We start from the raw sequence: 18,444 nt of genomic DNA on the forward strand, positions 1-18,444 counted from the left end.
CAACCTCGAGAGAACACGGGTCGAATGAGAGGCAGCTTGCACACGCAGCAGCACGCAGCACACTGTATGCGGACGACGCGCTACTGCAGGGCTTTTCGTTCTGGACAAGGGCATGACAGGGCACACTGTGCGGATGATCATCTGGCTTCCCACCCCCCAGGGGCGCACTGTTCGCGATTTGGTCGAGATCTCGAGATCGAATCACGGCCCAGATCCCAGGCAACCTTTGTTTCTGAGAGAAGTTGGTGTTGGGATAAGTCATCAGCTGCTGCTGTTTGCTTGTCAGATCACCACCACCACCCACACTTGGCCAATCAACCACTGCGGGCGGGACGGAGGAGTCTAGCGCGGCGAGACAGACACACTTGGCCGATGTTGTGAATGCGGGGGTTCGAGATGTCCTCCAGATGAATGGTGATGGAGGAGTCGGCCAGATGGCATGTGTACATGTCAGCCTGACAAGAACAGAGAGACCCGCCCAGGCGTGAGGATACTCGAGCAGGGCACTCAAACTACCAGGGATCGGTCCAGTTCAGCAGTGCAGTAGCCTAGTGCCACTTACGACACAGGCCAGCGGGATGGTCCCAGTTTCCTTATCTCTACCCAAAGTCGGCTGGGGGTACCACGAGTCCGCGACTGAGGTCCACGGGTGCTGTTGCCCTGAATCGCCTCGATGCGCGGCGCTCCAGTCAGGTCGGCGCTTGCCTCCCTTATCTCGACGAAGCAAAGATAACCTACCTAGGTAACTACCTAACCTCCTAACCATGGCTCTTGGATGTATCAAAAACCTGTCTCGCGCCCCCGGATCCCCCTCCATCTTCCCCCCTCCATAATGTCAGCTCCCGGAGAAATGGGTGGTGGTGTCCTTGGAGAGTCATCCTGTTAAAAACATATGTAATCCATATCTGCTCTGCTTTTTCTTTCCCCTTGACACTTGACACCTACTTTGGACCTCAAACGCCGTCGCCCTCGATACGATACACGCCGTCCATCTCTGGTGCTGGTGGTTTGTTAGCCCCCTCCGCGAGGACGCCCCAGCCTGAGACTGCATGATGAAGTCACATGAGTCGCATTCTTAGGGGTTTTTCTCTGCCGCCACCGTTTGGTCCTTGGTCCGGTCCTAGTCCAATCAGCCAATCCGCCGCCGCCCGCCACCCTGCGCCAGCTGCGTGAGCCACCGCGACGCAGCACCACGCACGCCCGCCCGCACACCTCCCAGTCAACCGCGGCCCAGGCCAAGACCTGACGTTGGGTCATCTTCCCCTTCTGTCCAGCAGCGAACCTGGCTGTCGGGTTTTCTTCGCAGGGTTCCTGACGCATGCTCGTGCATCGCTCTGGCCGAAAGCGTGCGTGTGTGCGCACATCACAGGAGTCATTGACATCCACCGGGGATTTCTCGAAGAAAATACAAACCCACCGTCCGGATAATAAGTTGGCACGTCGCATCGCAACTCTTGCTTTCCTTATCGGATCTAAGTCGCCCAGATCCATTTATTACCAGCTGGGTCCAGGGTCCGCGATTGAGGGTCGACAACGGATCATAGCGCCTTTTGCAAAGGTTGCTTTTACGTACGAGAAAATCTGGGGTACCCACCGAAGCCTGTGATCCCGCTGCATTTGCTGCATCATAACTTGTCCTTGGAAAAGCCGGACTTCTGACTGGCTCAGCTCGCCTGACCACGTCCAAGTGGGCTGGCTCTCCCTCCCACTGCAGCCCAGGAAGGCTCGGGAACGCTGTGGTCGCAAGCCCCCGGGAATGGCCTCCGGGCAGGGCAGTGTCACCCACTGTACTTGTACCTTATTAATGCCCAGTTCCTCTTTGGCATCATGATCTCCCCTCGTTCCTACTTGGTCTCCCGCCAGAAAGAAACACACCACGCTGTTGGCTCTCCGTCGTCGCCGTCGCCCTCCTCCTCTTCCTCTCCGCCTCGGTCTCCTGTTCCTTCCAAGAGCAGCTATGCCCAATCTCGGAGCATCTTTACCTCCAGCACCAGGACTTCTTCAACACCGGCCATGGCGTTCAAGCGGAAGGAGGCCGACACCAAGTCGCCCACCCCAAGTCCGCCAAAAACCACAACGACGCTCACGCGACCGACTACTCCCACCAGCCCTGTCAAGATCCCCGTAAACTCAAAGAACGAGACAGCGCACTCGCACCCGCACCCGCACAAGCACCACCGGCATCATGGAGACAGGAGACACAACCACCACAATTCGTCGGCTTCTCGCCAGAATCCGCGCACGCCTCACCATAATCCCGATGCCATTCCTGCCTCTGTCGCCGCACTGCTGGCCATCACCAATATTCCGCCACCCAGGAGTTCGCGGAGCCTGCGCAGGCGCGCGGCTTACGAGAAGCGCATGACAGTCGACTCTATCATCGAGCAATCTCACGAGGCGGAAAAGGAGATTAGTATCACTTTGAGCAAGAGCCCTTTGGATGTGCTGTTGAGTGCGCCGGAGGATCTGGAAGATGACGATATATCCATATGCGACAGCACTGCCGATTCTATACTCTCAGCCAACACCGTTTCGTTCGAGTCGGTCCCGTCTCTGACAGACTCGTTTACGACTGGGACTATCTCGTCTTTGGAGAGCCCTTCGACTCCTCCTAGACGCCGCAGGACCAAGCCGACGAGAAAATCTCTGGAGCCCGTGTCGTCGCCACCAGGTGTTCAGGAGGTGGTGCACCCGCTATCCAGTCCCACCATTGATGTGGAAGAACTCGACTTCAGAGTCTTTGAACCTGCATCAGATGCCTCGGACAAGAAAGCCGAGTCTAGGTTCCCCTTCCGACCGCTGAAGTCGGCTTTCAAGTCGAATCTGACTGCTTCCTTGCGGGCTCTTCGCAACGCTGCACGATCCTTCTCCAACATGCAACTGACGTCGATCCCTCCCGAGGATTTCCTCACTCGTTCCATCCTTACTCTGGACCCTCGTATCCCATATACTGACGAACGAAGACCGCCGCCTTTGGAAGATGAGCCAAGCGCTGCGCTTCGAAGATATCTTAACCCGACGACGAGCGCGCGCATTGAGTCAAGGCCTTCCGAAGCCGGCCGGCCGGCCGGACAATCCCGCACAGCCTTCACGGCCTCGATTCAGATGCAGACCTACAAGGTCTCGAGGGCACGGAGTGGCTCACCTATGTCTTTCCGGAGCCCTTACGGAAGTCGGCCGACATCATCAGGCTCCAGTGCGTCAACACAGAAGAGTCTCCCGCTGGCCTTTGACGCACTGCCTGGACCGAGGCAGCGAGAAGTGCGCGAAAACCCGGACTTTATTCGCATTGCCGTCATGGAGATGGCGATGCGGAAGAATGGCAAGCTGGATGACCGAAAGCCCGGCCGGGCGCGTCTGGCACTCCCGCCGAGGAAGATGACCGCGAGACCGTATGATATCGGCCCTGACGGTGTCCCGGCACGATGGGTCGCTGTCACCATTTAGAAATCGACCGACGTACAGTTGAAGCACGGCTTACAACTCGCCAATTTGCACAGCTACTCTAGGATCGCGAACTATCGTTTCTCTGACCTGTATCTTAAGGTCCGACAATCACTCATCACAGCGGGCCAAGAATGGCCTTGACAACCCACCATCCACCCATATTAAGCATCACGGACGAAGGTGATTGCCAGCAGCCGGTTTGACCAGTCTGTATATTCGCCGATCGACTACTGGAGCGCGGTCAACCTTTCAGCGGCGAACTCGCTCGACCGCCGAACCTCAACCGAGATTGATCGCGTGGGCCCGGACCTAACGGAGTACACGTTGGCTGCAGCCCAGGGTCCCCGCAAAACTAATAACTCCTTCGAGAATTTGCATGGAAACATGCAGTCAACAATGGGTCCGAATTCTCTTACGACATGCACCACCTCGACGCACCCTAAATGACTCACTTTACCCACGCAATACGACAGGCCGCACTGAAAGGCCTCCCTACATGAACGTCTTATTTTGCACGACAACGCTGGTTTTTCTCTTTGTTTTTCATAGCAGATGGAGCATGGGTTTGCTTTTGGATCATTTCGCAAGTTGGAATAGCATTGCATGGGTCGATCATCGCATCTTGTTTGGGCGTTAGTACTGATGGGTTATTGGACATTGGATGTGTGTGTGTGTGAGTGGACATCGGATACGACTTTGGATCCTGACACACGACGAATGGGGTTTACAGAAGGGGCCAAGACTTCCGGGACCTGCAGATACCGGTACTCTTCGCGGGCGTTCCCGACGTTGGATTCGAAAGATAAGGGCTGCTCGCTCTGCATGGGGGCGTCGGGGTCGGGGAACCGGTGTGCCTCTTGCAAAAGGGTTGCCGGCATCGGCATCGGCATTGGCATCGTCAGCTGGAGAGGGCCACCACACAAGACTAACCCCGTGGAATTGTACATTGTTCTTGATCACAGATATCCTCAAGAACACACAGGTCGACGCACATGAAAGAAATTGGACACAAAATTCTTGACCGCGGTCTCTCTTCCCTAATCAAGCTGGTGTTTGTCCTTCCTCAAGGGGACAACCCTCCTTCCCGACTGGGTCTAACACCCCGGCGTGACCCGGTAATTGAAATGTCGGATAACACGACGGACTTGTCCATTCCGGCCTTACATTTTTTTTTTTTTTTCACACTTCTCTGATTTTTGTGACGCGGCGCACTTTCAGAATCCGAGTCGAGGCTGGCGGCTTCGAGAAGGCACCCCGCCTCCAGCGCTAACGGCCGCTACCGGCGCGCCGGTGACAGCTTCCCAGGGCTGTTGGGATGGGCGGGCTGGGCGATGGCGATGGCGTGGCGTGGCGTGGCGTGGTGTGTGGGTTTCAGGGTTTCTGCAGGTGGGTGGTTGCAGCTTGCCGGTGGGTCGGGTCATCATCATCCCATGGATTCGTCCCTGGGCTTGGTCCTGTTGCCGACGTATATTGCCTCTTTGAGACAACGCACGCACGCAAAAGGCGGAGGTAAAATATGTTCCTCGCGAGGGCCAAGGTTGGTAACTTATCCGGATTTGGGCCTTGCCTTCTTCCAGTACCTAGTTCATGGGTATGATCCTCATGTCTGGCTAGTCGGCCTGTGGTAGGTATCTTTGCTTCGTGCTCTAGGCAGCTTGGACGGTGTGCTGGTTGATATTCTTCCTCTTTTACTTCCCTATGCGTAGCAGTCTTGTACAGGAGAAGAGATATCGAGCCGTGGTTCTCCAAGGAAGAAGAAGCCCGCCCTGCTCGGTCTGGCCAAAACGCCATGTCTAAAACTTGTTCACAACAAACAGCGTTCTTGCAAGCTCTGGTCCTGTAGGGTGGATTGGAGAGCCTCACTTGCTAAATTCCCTTAGCCTGTTTGTTGTCTGTTGATTAGACTCGTTGTACATCATCTTCAATACCATGAAACCTAAGTATGCAGGAATGAAAATCCTGACCTGTCAATCGCTGAATAGTAATGGAATTATTCGTTTGTAGTAGTAAAGCTGCTCGGCTATCGCAGTCCACACAGCTGCCTCCATCTCGACATATGTTATGCCACGCAAGCCACCCTTCCTATCATCTCTATGCAAATCCGCCCCTGTTTCCGCTTTGTGTGCAAAAAATGCTCCTTATAAACACCGTTGCAAGTCAAGTCCAAAGACACCATCCTCCCCAGAGTGATAGGTTGTCAAAAAACACGTTCTTGCTCACACCAACCAATGCAAAGTGATTTATGACAAAAGAAGGATAAAAAGAAAAAAATGTCTGGGGAAGTTGGGTATCCAGTGGGAACGATCAGCTTCCTGCATGTAGTGTCGTACGTAGTATTTGGTAATTCAAGAAGAACGTGACCGTCTCAGCCCGTCTTCATCCTCGCGCTCTTGCTCAGCTTCTTGACGAAATCCGAGCTCCTGTCTCTGTCTCTGTTGATCGGCGTCAGCTCCTCCTCGCGGAGGAAGCTGTCGTCATCGTCGTCGTCGCCGCCCCCGCTCTCGCCCTCTTGGATGTCGGGCGTGCTGGGCTTGCTGGTAGCCGCCCGGCGGAGACTCCTCGTCTCGGCCAACAGCTGCCCGGCCCCGGGCGTGCCGACGGTCTGGCTGCTGGAGCCGCCCGACCCGGACCCCGAGTTGGACGGCTCGCGGTCCTTGAGCCGCGACGTGAACGCGCTCAGCTTCTCGCGCATGCCGCCAATCGTCGACTTGCGGCGCTCGTTCTGCTCGTTGTGCGAGCCGCCCGAGATGGTGACGCTGTATTGGTTCACGCTGCTGCTGCTGCTGCTTGCAGGGCGGAGCTGATCGCTTGGGCGCCTCTTGCCGTTGTCATGGCCACCAGGAGGCGTCATCATCAGGAATTTGGGAACGCCGCCGCCGCCGCCGCCGTTGTTGTTGCTGCTCGGTGGCAGGGCGCTGCGGTGCGACCGACTAGACGCGACACTCGAGCTCCTACTAATCGAGCTAGGCCGTGGAATCGACGACTGCGAGCCGTGCAGAGACCGCGGGGGCGAGCGGGAAAAGTCTACGGGGGACGTGCCAAAAATGGAGGACGAGTCGTCGCCGCTATTCTCTCTCGACTCAGACATAGAAGGCGTCGCCAGGAGCATGGAGCTGGTGGCCAGTTCCCGCAGTTTGGACTGCTGCGCCGTGTTGGGCCTGTGCTTGGAGAACTTGTTGCCAATGATGGCGCCGGTATGCGAGATGAGGGCTTTGATGACCCTGCTCTTGAACGCGAGGGCAAGATCGAGGTTGGACCATGTCTTGTTCCGGTACTCGATGGACGGCAGGCGGAACACAAAGTCGTGCACATCTACAATGCTGCGGTCACCCTTGCCCTTGTAGCTGAGGCAGAGCACGACCGATCCCATCTTGATGTGGGAGAAAGTCATGTAGTTGCTCGCCCGCGTGATCATCTTCGTCAGGTCATCCGAGGGCTTGTCATCTTTGTCATCGTTGCCCTTGCTGCGCAAGAAGCGCGAGACCTTCTTGGAATCGCTGTTGGTAGAGCTTGCATCCCTGGACGAGAAGCCAGTCGACGAGCGGGGCACACCCGGTCGAGGAGTGCCTCCAGCTCGCAGAGAGTCTTGCGATGCCTTCTTGCCCAGACTCTTCGAGCCGGTCGCCGAACGGAAGAACCGGAATGAGTGCCCTTCTGTGGAATGGATACTCAGGGCCTTCTGCTTGATGGGAATGGTCTGAGGGTTAGATGTAAGAGTTGGCCGTAGACGCAGCTCAAGAGATCCGGCCCGGGTCATGAAGTTGCCCGCTTCGAGATCTTGCTCTGAACCACCCATCGCAACGCGACCCATGGACGCATTTGTCGTGTCATCGTCCCCATCATCGTCATCCATTGGCTTGACGATGAATGGGGAATCATCTCTCCCATTACCCGTCTTGTCGCCTTCCATGCCGGGGAAGATATACTCAAACAGCCGCTTGCCAACCTCTCGCTCCAACTGTATCTTCAGTGGGACAAGGCTAACCTCGAAATGGTCCATGACGGGAATCCCCGCGATGGCTTCCAGCATGTTCCAGTAAATCGAAATCATGGGGCGCGTGTCGAGATCAGCAGGTGATCTCTCGTCAATGTACGGTGCGATCATTTGCGGGTAGATGGCGTCATTGAGCAGGTTCAATCCGAGAACCTTGCCAACGCGGAATAGGTTGATGTGCGAACCGTCTGAATTGTCCGTGCGGTCATATTCCATATCTTTGAGCTGCAGTTCGACAAGGGGTTCGTTATTGTCGCGCATCAACTGCCAGACAATCTCTTTCGCCGTGATGCTCCACTTCAGCAACGCATTGCTCTGCGCTGAATCATGCCTGCCCTGGGAGGTTGTGATGGCCTTCATCATAAAGAACAGCTCATCCTCGCAGGCGGACAGATCTCGCTCCAGCAGCAGCCGGTCTTGCCAGCCTTTCTTGTCCAGATATTTGGAGTGGATCTGGAAGTGGTTCTTGATGTCTTCCAGCTGGCGAATGCGTTCTTGCAGCCGTGTCACCATCTCAGGGGCGCCACGAAGATCGCTAAAGTCAGAGGCCAGCATGATCTTTTCCAGCCGCTCGGACCGGGTCTTCTCCAAGGGTTCGCTGTACAAAAGAAGGTCCAGCACGATGACGTAGATGGCGTAGTACTGAGACGAATTGCAAAGGGCTCGTGCTTGAGGGAACTCGACCCATAGATTGTCCATCTTGTTCTCTCCGTTCTCGAGATTGCTGGCTGTTGGACCTTCACCGGTGTTCACTTCGTCGTCATACTTCAAACGAAGCGTGTTGTACTTCTCGTAGCGCAGCATGGCCGAGGTCTTTTGCACGACCCTCTTGAATCCAAACGGATCGGTCTGGAAGTCGAACATCACCTCGGTTGGTACCCAAGGAGGCCAAGACGATCCCAAGGGCGATCCATATGTACTGCCCGAGTACATGGAGAACAGCTGTGTCGAGAACCACTTTTGATGGGTCACGAAAAACTGCGTGCTGTCCATGTTGACAAGGAATCGACGCTGGACAAGTCCGCTGACGTTGTCAGATATCCGCTCCTTATCGACAACCTCAACGACCTTGAGCTCCATGCCCTTCGATGTAAGCAGAACAACATGTTTCTTGTTCTTCTCACTCTGCAGTTGGATCTGCGGGGCGATCAGTCGCACATGGTAGCTGTTCTGGGGTGTGAAGCCATCCGCAATGCCGCTCGTTAAGTCTTCCATAGAGATGTTCTGCGGGCTGTCAGGGTCGCTCGAATCATCTGCATTGACGTATTTTTTGCCATCTTGCAAGATCTTGCGGATTCTATCCTCAATGTCTTTGGTGGTCTCCCTATCGAGATGGTTGTTGTCAGGTGTCTGCGTGGCAGCGCTGCCGCCAGTAGCAGAAGATGCCCCGTTTGTAGCACGAGCAGCCTTCGAGCGAGCCTGCTCCTCGACAATATCGAGGATAAACTTGACTGCTGGGCGAGAGAGGTAGTACACGAAACCTCGCCTCTGGCTGACTTGGTGGGTATATCGCAAGATGATGTTTCGAAGTAGATTGTTCCATTTGAGATGGATGTTGTGAACAACGAAGCGATTTTTGAAGTCACTGACAAACTCCGCTCCAGCGGGGATGGAGACCTGACCTTCGTCAATGTTCACAGAGGTGTCGGAGGCTGGCTCTTTCCTGCCCGCTTCACTGGCGCGACGGTGGGAGTCGTAGGCGATCTGTGCTTCCATTTCCTGGCTCATTTGTTCCAAGAATGCCTTCTTGTCCTGGAGCACCGTGCTATGTTTCGATAGAGCATCGAAATCGGTCTTCAAAGTGGGGTCTCTGTAGTCGTCTCGGACCATGCGAAGCTCCGCCTCTCCAAGATTCCGCGTATGGGCCTCCATCTGAGTTCTGAGCTGATCCAGACGTTTCTGAATGAGCTCATTCTGAACTCGTCTTGGGTCAAACTCGTGCCTCATGATACAGAAGTGGGTCGGTTCGTCCCCGAAAGGACTTGTCCTGTCCGGATCTCCATCAATAACTCCATCAATATCAGTCTGGCGGAAGTATGTGACCCTAGGGGCATAGGCCAGTGGGAGAATTTGGGTATCTGGGTTGGGTTCTGTGGGTAGGATCCAATCCAACTCAACAAAGTCGTCCATATCAATCCACGTGAAATCGTTGTCGGGGATGGTGAAGCGTGACAGGTCAGTGCCATCCTCGGCCTGCTGAGTGATGAAAGTCTCGACAGAGTGTTTTCGGAGGGCCTCTGATGACGTGCCCTTGATACTAGCCGACACCGCTCTGACATCAGCGGACACTAGATCAAGTTGGCCAGCATGTATTTTCATACCAGTCGTCCTCGACTGATTTTTGCGACCACGGTCACGGAGATTGAACTCCTCCCTCCTTTGATGGAGATCGAGCATGAAGCTGTCGAACCTGACTTTGATGCCCGTGGCCGAGACAGCGTCTTCTGAGTAATCTTCCACATCTTTGTGTTTGTAGATATGACTGAGGAAGAGAGGCGCCAGAAGGAGATTATACTTGATCGTTGCAAGATGTCTTCCAAATTTCTTGCTGTTCTTCTCTCGGCCGGGCCATAGATTGCCTTGTCGGATGGGCAACGACAGAGGTCCTCCAAAGAGCGACCACCAAGCGAAGAAGTGTGTGAAGAAACGAGGCGTGAGATGTACAGTGTTGTAACTTCGTGATGGTTCAGGGTTCGACGAGGTCCAGTCGCGGTCTACCGGTGCCCGAACCGCAACTGACATGTGGATGTGTTGGCTTCTAAAGCCTCGGAAAGCGTCATATTTCGAGCCATCCTCAGTCTTTGCGTACGCAGGCATTTTCAGGACGACATCGTAGTGCGGCGTGAACTCAAAGTTTCGCTTGCCGCTCTCGATAGCTCGCTCAAAGACTAAGCCAGCCAGCCATTGAACTTTGCCAGATAGTTTCATAACGACCTTTTTGAAGGCTGCCGAGGACTTGTGGGAATTGTCGCTCTTGGTCTCATCGTCTCCCGTGCTCCGATCAACCTCCCGAGCGTGGTGACTGTAGTCGGGAACTGCCAGTACATATTCGCCGCTGTCTACAGTCATGAAACGCTTGGGATCGTCATCGACGTGAATGTTCCACCGAACATCATTCCTCCAGCACATGAGAAAGCCAGCACCATTCCCAGTAACCTGGTACGGGTCACGGGTTCCCTTGAGTGCTAGGTGGACATCTCCATCTCCCTTCCAAGCCACCCGAACTCGAGAATGGAAGTTGAGGCGTATCTTGTCCCAGAATCCGACACGATCGGAGATGTCTATCTGGGGCTTTGTAAAAGATTCTATGACCATCATCATGTCTTGGACAGCTGGCTGATATGATGGACCCCAGGTGATGCGTGTGGGTAAGGCAGTGTTGATGTCGATATACATGTCGGAGAAAGACTTTACCGCGCCGACAGTCCTGCGTACGTCGATGGCGAAACTGCCCTCGTTTGAGCATCCTGGTTCCAGACTTCTTGGGGGAATTATATTGACCCTGACTTTCCTCGTCGATTCTGGTCCTCGGAACTCCTCGGCGATCACAAAGTTGGTCTTGAGGGACAGTGATGGTAGTCGTGACGGCTGTCCGGATTTCATGCCTGGGACGTGAAGCAGAGGCAGGGGATAGTCACGCAGCGACAGCTTGGCCTCACCCATCTCAATCTGCACATGCATCGGAATGAGAAGGCTGTACTGCATGTCCTTTGGCATGCCCTTGCCAACCTTGTGAAGGAACTCAGGGAGTTCTTTCATGGCAAAGCTGGGTTTATCAATCGTGAAGTGAAGCGAGTTGATAAGGGCGGACATAAGTGCAGGACGGGGGGGAATCTCAAGAATGTTTTCTTGATCTTCGACATCGTCTGGTAATTGGTCGTGGCCAAAGAAAAGATCACGGATGGCGGACATGCCATTACGCGCCATCATGTAATGACGGTCGATCCGTTTCTTCCAGCTTTCAGCATTGTGTAGGTTGAGTTTGTACCGCGCCTCGGCAATGGACACATGTGATGTCCCTGTCATGCCTTGAGAGCCACCGTCCGGATCATATCTGGGTGTTCGGCCTCGGACATGGCCTTCAGTGCTGGATCGTGGCCGACTGTCCTCACTATGGCTGCGGCCCCACGCATGACCTGAGTGAGCAGACCGCCCACGCGTCATCAAAGAACGGTTGCGATACCTGCTGCCGTCCTTGCGAGCTTCTTGCTCATGAATCTTCTTGACTTTGACTCGGAAGGCCTCTTCACGAGCCAGCCTTTGCATTTGCTCCACTCGCCCAGCACGATATATCATGCCAAGCTTCCATTCGAAAGCACCATCTTCCAATTCGAACAGGAAGGTCTTGCTGCGCAATGAGATTTTGGGGATGTGCTTTGGCCCTTCAGGGCCTTTCTCTAGGATGTATTCGTTCGTCCCCGTCTTGAAGCGGTGATGGAGTTGCTGAACAGACTTGAAGACGTTGATGAAGTTGTCGGTAATTTTATGGAAGACAAGCTCATGAGGCACAGCTGCTCTGATTGCATCTGTCACAATGTCGACGACCCGATCCTCGTGAAGGCCACCAACCGCGGTGCGTTTGCGAGACTCTCGGTATTCCAGCCTTCCGTTCTTGATGCTGATAATCCGGGCCCAAACACTGCGCATCCGCGGGGCCTCGGCATAAAGGCGTATGAGTTTAGACTGGAAAAAGGGCGGTGACCACCGATGACGGCCCGCTTCCAAGTTGTAGAGTTGGAGCATCATGGGAGGATCATTCGGCATATCCGCTTTGATCTGAACCAAGGCAGCCTTGACGTCAACAGTGACGAATTCTCGGGCGGGGTTCGAGCTGTCATGATGATGTTGACTTCTGAACGGATCGGGCGACTGTGGAGGGCTCAATAGATCGACCTCGTGCACTGCTGGTGGAGGCGGTGTGCCTCTTGGGTTGGCTGTGTCCTTGCTTGTTCGCATGAAGGCCTTGCGTAGGACCATAGTCGCAACTCCCACAGCATAATGGCGGTAAAGGGAGTAATGTAAGAGCAGGGTGCGGACATGCGAATTGATATGGAACATCGGCCCTTGATGGTCACTCAATGTGGAAAAGGCGACCTCAAACCTGGGTACGTTTACAAAGGGCTCGATTTCCCATCTCTCCGAGGACTCAACGACAAATGCCTCAAGGAGTCGTCCGTGGATCGCGATGCGCCGACCATCACCGTCATGATGGTGTTTCTTCCGCGGCGAGACCGGGACGGACTTGAGAAGTTCGTTATCAGGGGACAACATCGTGCGGCTGCTGGCTCGTTTGCGATTTGGTCGTCCTTTGGCACGGTCGAGCCTCTGTGCCCTATACTCGGCCGACCAAGAGTCCAACTGGACAGCCACTCCTCTGGTGTCATCAGATATGTCATCATCAACACCAGCAACCTCCAAGCTGAATTCCGAGGCTTGCAGGTGGAAATGAAGAAGCCAATCAGGCATCGCACGGAGAAAATTCGGATGCTTCGCAATCTTCGATACGGCACGTTTATCGGGCTCAACGTTGAGCCGTAATTGTCGAACAATCTGCCGCAGGCCATCGCTGATCTCTGGCCGCACCATCTTGATTGAGAAAGTCTGCAAAGTGCCCGTAGCCATAACGTGCACCTCCGGTGTAGCGCTTAGCTGCACCTTCAGCTCGAATGACTCGGTTTCGAGTAAATCGAAACGTGCTCCGCCAGATGTGTGATAATACAAATTATGAGACTGTACTCTCACGGTCGAAGCCAGCGAATAGTGAAGATCTTCGATAGCTGAGTGGAATGACTCTACATCGAGCGATACAGAAGATATCGATGAAATGATAAGATCAAAATCATCCGGGTCGCCCGTTTCTTGCACAGGAGGCAAGGCAACGCGGATTACCGGCTCATGCATTGTGAATTTGATGTTGGCCTTGGGAAGCAGACGCGAGATCAAGACATGACGGCCTTCCGGTTGTGATTTGCGGGCCTTTGGCTTAGGTCGGAGAATGGCGAGGACGAGGGGAAGGTGTTTTGGGTCCAGGTCAATAGATGGAGATGTGACAACCGAGTTTGCGAAGAGTATATTCGCATTCTTCTCGTCGGCACTCCGCTCGCGGGCGATCTCGACGGTTTTCGATGGCAGGGTGGTCTTGACGGTCGTTGTGGCCATAGGAATGTACATAATCCGTTGCGGTTTGCCATGGCCGTCATCGATGCCAATTGAAATCGACAGGGCGGCTGCAAGCGCTTCGTGGGCGATATCTTTCGAAGGGAAATACATCCTGTGTGCAGGAGACTTGGGGTCAAGGCGATGTAGGTCGATCCCTAACTCCTTCATCGAGGCATGTAGCAGGACAGGTGTACCCCCTGCCGTCTTGACGGCCTCAACCTTCTTGGTCAATCCGACATAGCTGACGGCAAATTGCACTTCTTTCACGCCCCTCAGAATGGAGCTTATGAACTCTTTCGAGTCTGACACGGTTTGGACGAGACCGTCATTGGTACTCCCTGGGGTGTCGAGCTCCTGTATGACCTGGTCCACTGAGATGTCCTCGAATTCTTCCTCATTGGCTGCCGACACAGCCTGCCGCCGGCAGAGCTTGTGAAGATCGCCCCATAGCTTGATATCATCTAGGGGAAGATGAACGCGGCCGACCTTGACCGCAACCGCAGCATCCCGCAACCCGTCAAGAGCTTCATAGAGGTAACCGTGAATGTTGATGGTCGCGCTCTCAAGCACCTCCATAGACTCGTGTTGATCAACCGTGAAGAGGACGCTCTTCAGCGTCAGGATCCACTCTGCCTGCTGTTGTTCACGTCTCTTTTCGCTCTTGCCTTGGAAGAAGAACCGAGCACGATCTACCATTTTTCGTCGAGTGTCCACGCCGACTGTGAAGCTTCCAACCTGAATACTGCCCACATCCACGACGTTCAGAGTTGAGTTTGTCGCGACGACGTCAACCATGCGCAACCAGTTGATATTGCGATGGAGGCGCTTGAATCTATCCTTCAGCCTCGTGAGCTGCTTCCACGTTTCGCTTCGCGCGGGGACGGCCTGGGAGCGGCGTGTCGAGGAGGCCCGTGAAGGCGTGCTCGGCGGGGTGGTGTCCTTGCCGTCCTGCGAATCTCCATCATCGGATCCACCTGCTGTGGCCTTCACTCCTTCCAGCTCCCGATAGTCCACTGTGACGACCAGTTCGTCGATGACGATGCTCAGCCAGGTCGGTTGTGCAAAGGTGGGCCGGTGGACATTGAGTCCCAGGCCACGGATTTCGATTTTGAAGCCATCTCGGGGGACGTAAGCCACTCTTCTCACGGAGAAGTAGCCAATGCGCTGGATGGATATCCCCGTGAGTATTCGAAGTATCGCGAAGAGAACGAACGACGAGAGGTAAAGGAGGACGACCCAGCCGAAGATGAAGGTAGGATTGAACAGCGCCATGTCGGCGACAAGTTGGTTCGGCTTGCGCAACCCAGTTCCCTATCCTAGAAGCTTCATAAGCTTGGTGCAAGCTTCAGGAGTGGCGCGAGGGCATACCTTGAGGAGGCCAGAGCTGTGGCATCTCCAGCTGTCAACCGTGGCGCAATTGGTTGCAGTTTAACATGATGGGTGAAGACTTGTTGAGCTGGGATCCCCTTCTCGCTTCGTTGGGAGGCCTGTAGATATGCGGCTATCGAGCAAAAGCGGATTCGGCAGTGCAACACCGGTCCCAGCAAGGTAGATTTCGATGATGTTGGTGGGATAATACAGCCGACACAACGAAAACCCGGGCCTCCAAAACAACATGCGACGGCGAGGCACGGCTGTCAAACCTTGGTCCTCGAACGGGAATGCAGCAAGGCCGAGTCAGAGGGCCTTTGTGAGGGTGCAAGTTGGGGTTTTGGGAATCTCGTGGATGCGGGTCTTGGATTCGGTACGCTTTATTGGCCATCAAGATTCCAGCCGGCGCAGTTGGGCCAGTCAGGCCAGTGATAAGCACAGGGCACTGATAGCGGCCCCGCACCCCATAGTTGGTGGCCACTCGCTGGCTCATGCCCCGAAAGCTTGGGTTCCTTAGCTGAACGCCAGCCGGGGCCATCAGCTGATCTCCCCCTTTCACTAAATCTCCCATAATAAAAACAGTACGCTCGTCACTAGGTACAAGTACTTTACTCGTAGAAGGGTATTGTTGACAAGATCAATTGAAGTTCTTGAGGTGATTCAGGCACGGATTGAACACTCCTTTTACTAACCAGTTCTGTCTGGCGGCAAAGATCTACACCCGAACTGTCAGTGGATTCGGTCCGCCTTAGGCTTGTCTCGACTTGTCCGAGACTCCCGAGTACTTTATGTACCTAGGCATTTGTTCGTTGATCCTCAACTCGAATGAAGCAACACGAGGCCAGGCCAAGCACTTAACTAAAACGGAATGACCAATTACCGAGATATAGCTCTAGTCTAGGACAAGAACATCCTCAAGTAGATAGAGCGTACTTGTCTTATCTTATTTAGTCTCTATGCTCTGTCTCTTGCACTTCTATATTGTGGTCCTGGAGTCAAGGCAAAGTATTCTGAGACGATGCCATCAACAACGGGGCAAGAATGGTGTGATGGTCACCGATAATCCTGCTTCTTGTGTCATCGGTTCTGAATGATCAACTCTGGTCCCAAATCTGACCAGTCAGTTTGCTTTGTGATAGATGTCCCATCCGGGAAGTGCAATGGACAACCACACTTTGGTAAGTGAATACAATCTGTTCTGCTACATTGGTTGACTAGGTATGTAGCCTTGGTAACCTATCCTCCACAGCATTTGAGTAGAGGCTCCGCGAGCTATTGTAAGATCTCCAAAGTATCTGGCTGTCTAGGAGCTACAGCTCCGTTGCGGGTTGGCTGGTCCACAATTCTGGAGACGGCCACTCCATCACGATGAAATCATTGACATCTACCAACCTTCCACCATTACATCAGGACTGGAGCCCTTGGATGACGTCGAGATGCCCTAACTGCTGCTATGATAGCTATATAACTGTGACAGACAGGTCTCAGTAGGGCGGTGGATAGTTGTAGCTCCTGTATCTGAATTCCAATTGAACCCGGCTCTTCAACAACATCGATACATAAATATAATTCCAACCATGGCTCCGTCAAATAACGAGTTTCGCGACATTGCCGCTCAAGCTGAGCGTGACCTCAACAGCTATCAGGCCAAGACTGGCCACGCTCGGTCCACTGGGCTTGACGATGCCGGTGTTGACTCTATGTCGGAGAAAAGGTTCCCTGGTTCAGAGGTGAAGTATCACCCGGATATCAGCACCAACGCCGGCTACAATCGCCGCATCCCTCCCGAGGAGGGCGGTGATTTAGATGACCGCGGGCGGTAAGTTCTAGAGGTCGCCAGGCTCATGGTTAGGAATCAACACTGACAAACACGACCCAGTCAAACCCGTGGCTCGCACTTCGAAGGTAGCGGCGGTCCTGAACACAAACAGGCGGCGCTTCAACGAGACCAGGGAGGGAACAATGATAATGATGTGTTAAGCGAGGACGTACTAGGTCGGGACAAGATTGCTGCTCCGGGCAAAGAACGCCGGGGCAACGGGACTTTGGAACAAGGAGTGGATGCTTCGAAAGCCAATGTTGGCCGTAACCCGCCCGGCGTCGGCGGTGCAAAATACCGTGGGGATGACTACTACCGCCCAGAGTCCGTGCCAGACAGTGTTGCTGCGGAGGGATCTATTCCCCCAGAGAGCGTAACCCAGTCTTCGAGGGAGACCGAAGGGTATTACTAGACCCTCCTATAGTTTCAAAATCCAAGTAAATTAAATGACACCAATGCCGGCCATATGCTGCGATGCAAAGTGGAGTTGTAAATGTACAGGGGGTATCTTGTGAAGAACAGCTTCTCTTACAAAGTCGACCACGGCCCTGATTCTTATGACTTTCGCTCTGATGGCTCCGGCAGTGATGCGGACTGTCTCAGGGCGGCAATGTTGTCATCGATCAAGGCTATCTCCACCTCAAACTTGAGAATCTTCTCTTCGAGCATCTTCTCATACTGCTCATCACTTAATGGGGTGACCGGACTCCATTTAGAAGCCAGCCAGCTGGCCTTGGGCTTGGAGGTATCCTTGGCTGGCATGGAATTCGCCACCATCTGACCGGCTGCACCGAATAAAGTGAACATGATGACACCTGGGACGATGTTCTTGGGTCCTCCTATCAACAAGGTTCAGTTCCATGGAATCTCATCATGCAGTAAAGCTGGGCCATACTTACGGACGAGACCGCCGGCAAAGCCGGAGAACCCTCCAGCGAGAGCACTTGCTTTCACCGTATCAGCAGGGGTCAGCTTGCTATCACCGCCCCAGGCAGTGATGACGATCCTTCGAGAGGCTTTTCCATGGTCAGCGATTCCTTGTTCGTAGACACACCACCGCTACAGCTGGAGTGCCACATACCGTAAAAACTTGAGCCAAGGGTGAACCACTGGATACCACTTGCAAGTGAGAACAACAGCGGTGTATTTGACCGAACGATGCCAGCAGCCGCTCCAGTAAAGAGACCAAGCGCCCCTAAATAGGTACCCAGTCAGCCATGCACGCTCTCAGCTTGCTGCAATAGTAAAGGGATGAACCGTACCGGCAGCTGATCCGACCTTCAAGGACGGAACCAATATGTCCATGACTTCCGGTGGGAGGGGCGTCCTGTCTCGTCTTTGGGGACGAGGAGCCTCTTGATCTGAAGATGTTTGAGCCATGATTGGCTGATGATCAAAGGTTGCTAGGATAAAAGGGCTGTGGAAGAGACAAAGATCCGTATGAGGTGAGATGATGAATGTTATGGCTGATGAAGAAGGACTGTATTATCCGAGCAACGTTTTCCCTTGGTCGCTGGCCGATCAAGAACGTAGAGATATGCATGGACAGAGAAGTGAAGAGCCTTCATCCATCGTTGAGAGACTGAAGATACAAGTACATGTAGACTTCAATGGGGATGAAGTGCAGACCAATCCCCTTCGATCCATTGAAAGA

The 18,444-nt window shown here is 54.0% G+C and overlaps 4 protein-coding genes across 4 annotated transcripts; 2 read left to right on the forward strand and 2 right to left on the reverse strand.

Annotated features, from left to right (window-relative positions):
- Window positions 1-1,827: 1,827 nt before the first annotated feature.
- Window positions 1,828-3,447, forward strand: E0L32_009324 (uncharacterized protein; the record flags this gene model as incomplete). Its single annotated transcript, XM_031144276.1, has 1 exon — window positions 1,828-3,447. One exon carries the CDS (start codon window positions 1,828-1,830, stop codon window positions 3,445-3,447), a length of 1,620 nt encoding a protein of 539 aa, XP_030991147.1.
- Window positions 3,448-5,812: 2,365 nt separating this feature from the next.
- On the reverse strand, window positions 5,813-14,872 carry E0L32_009325 (uncharacterized protein; the record flags this gene model as incomplete). The annotated part of the gene is made up of 1 exon (XM_031144278.1): window positions 5,813-14,872. The coding sequence occupies one exon, from the start codon at window positions 14,870-14,872 to the stop codon at window positions 5,813-5,815; it is 9,060 nt and encodes a 3,019-aa protein (XP_030991148.1).
- A 1,676-nt stretch (window positions 14,873-16,548) lies between these two features.
- E0L32_009326 (uncharacterized protein) lies at window positions 16,549-17,202 on the forward strand (the record flags this gene model as incomplete). Its single annotated transcript, XM_031144279.1, has 2 exons — window positions 16,549-16,790; window positions 16,851-17,202. 2 exons carry the CDS (start codon window positions 16,549-16,551, stop codon window positions 17,200-17,202), a joined length of 594 nt encoding a protein of 197 aa, XP_030991149.1.
- A 143-nt stretch (window positions 17,203-17,345) lies between these two features.
- E0L32_009327 (uncharacterized protein) lies at window positions 17,346-18,170 on the reverse strand (the record flags this gene model as incomplete). The annotated part of the gene is made up of 4 exons (XM_031144280.1): window positions 17,346-17,629; window positions 17,690-17,806; window positions 17,872-17,985; window positions 18,053-18,170. The coding sequence occupies 4 exons, from the start codon at window positions 18,168-18,170 to the stop codon at window positions 17,346-17,348; spliced, it is 633 nt and encodes a 210-aa protein (XP_030991150.1).
- Window positions 18,171-18,444: the final 274 nt, after the last annotated feature.

This window comes from Thyridium curvatum, assembly GCF_004353045.1.
Source record: "Thyridium curvatum strain D216 chromosome Unknown NODE_67_length_248306_cov_82.505095, whole genome shotgun sequence".
Taxonomy (NCBI): Eukaryota; Fungi; Ascomycota; class Sordariomycetes; order Thyridiales; family Thyridiaceae; genus Thyridium; species Thyridium curvatum.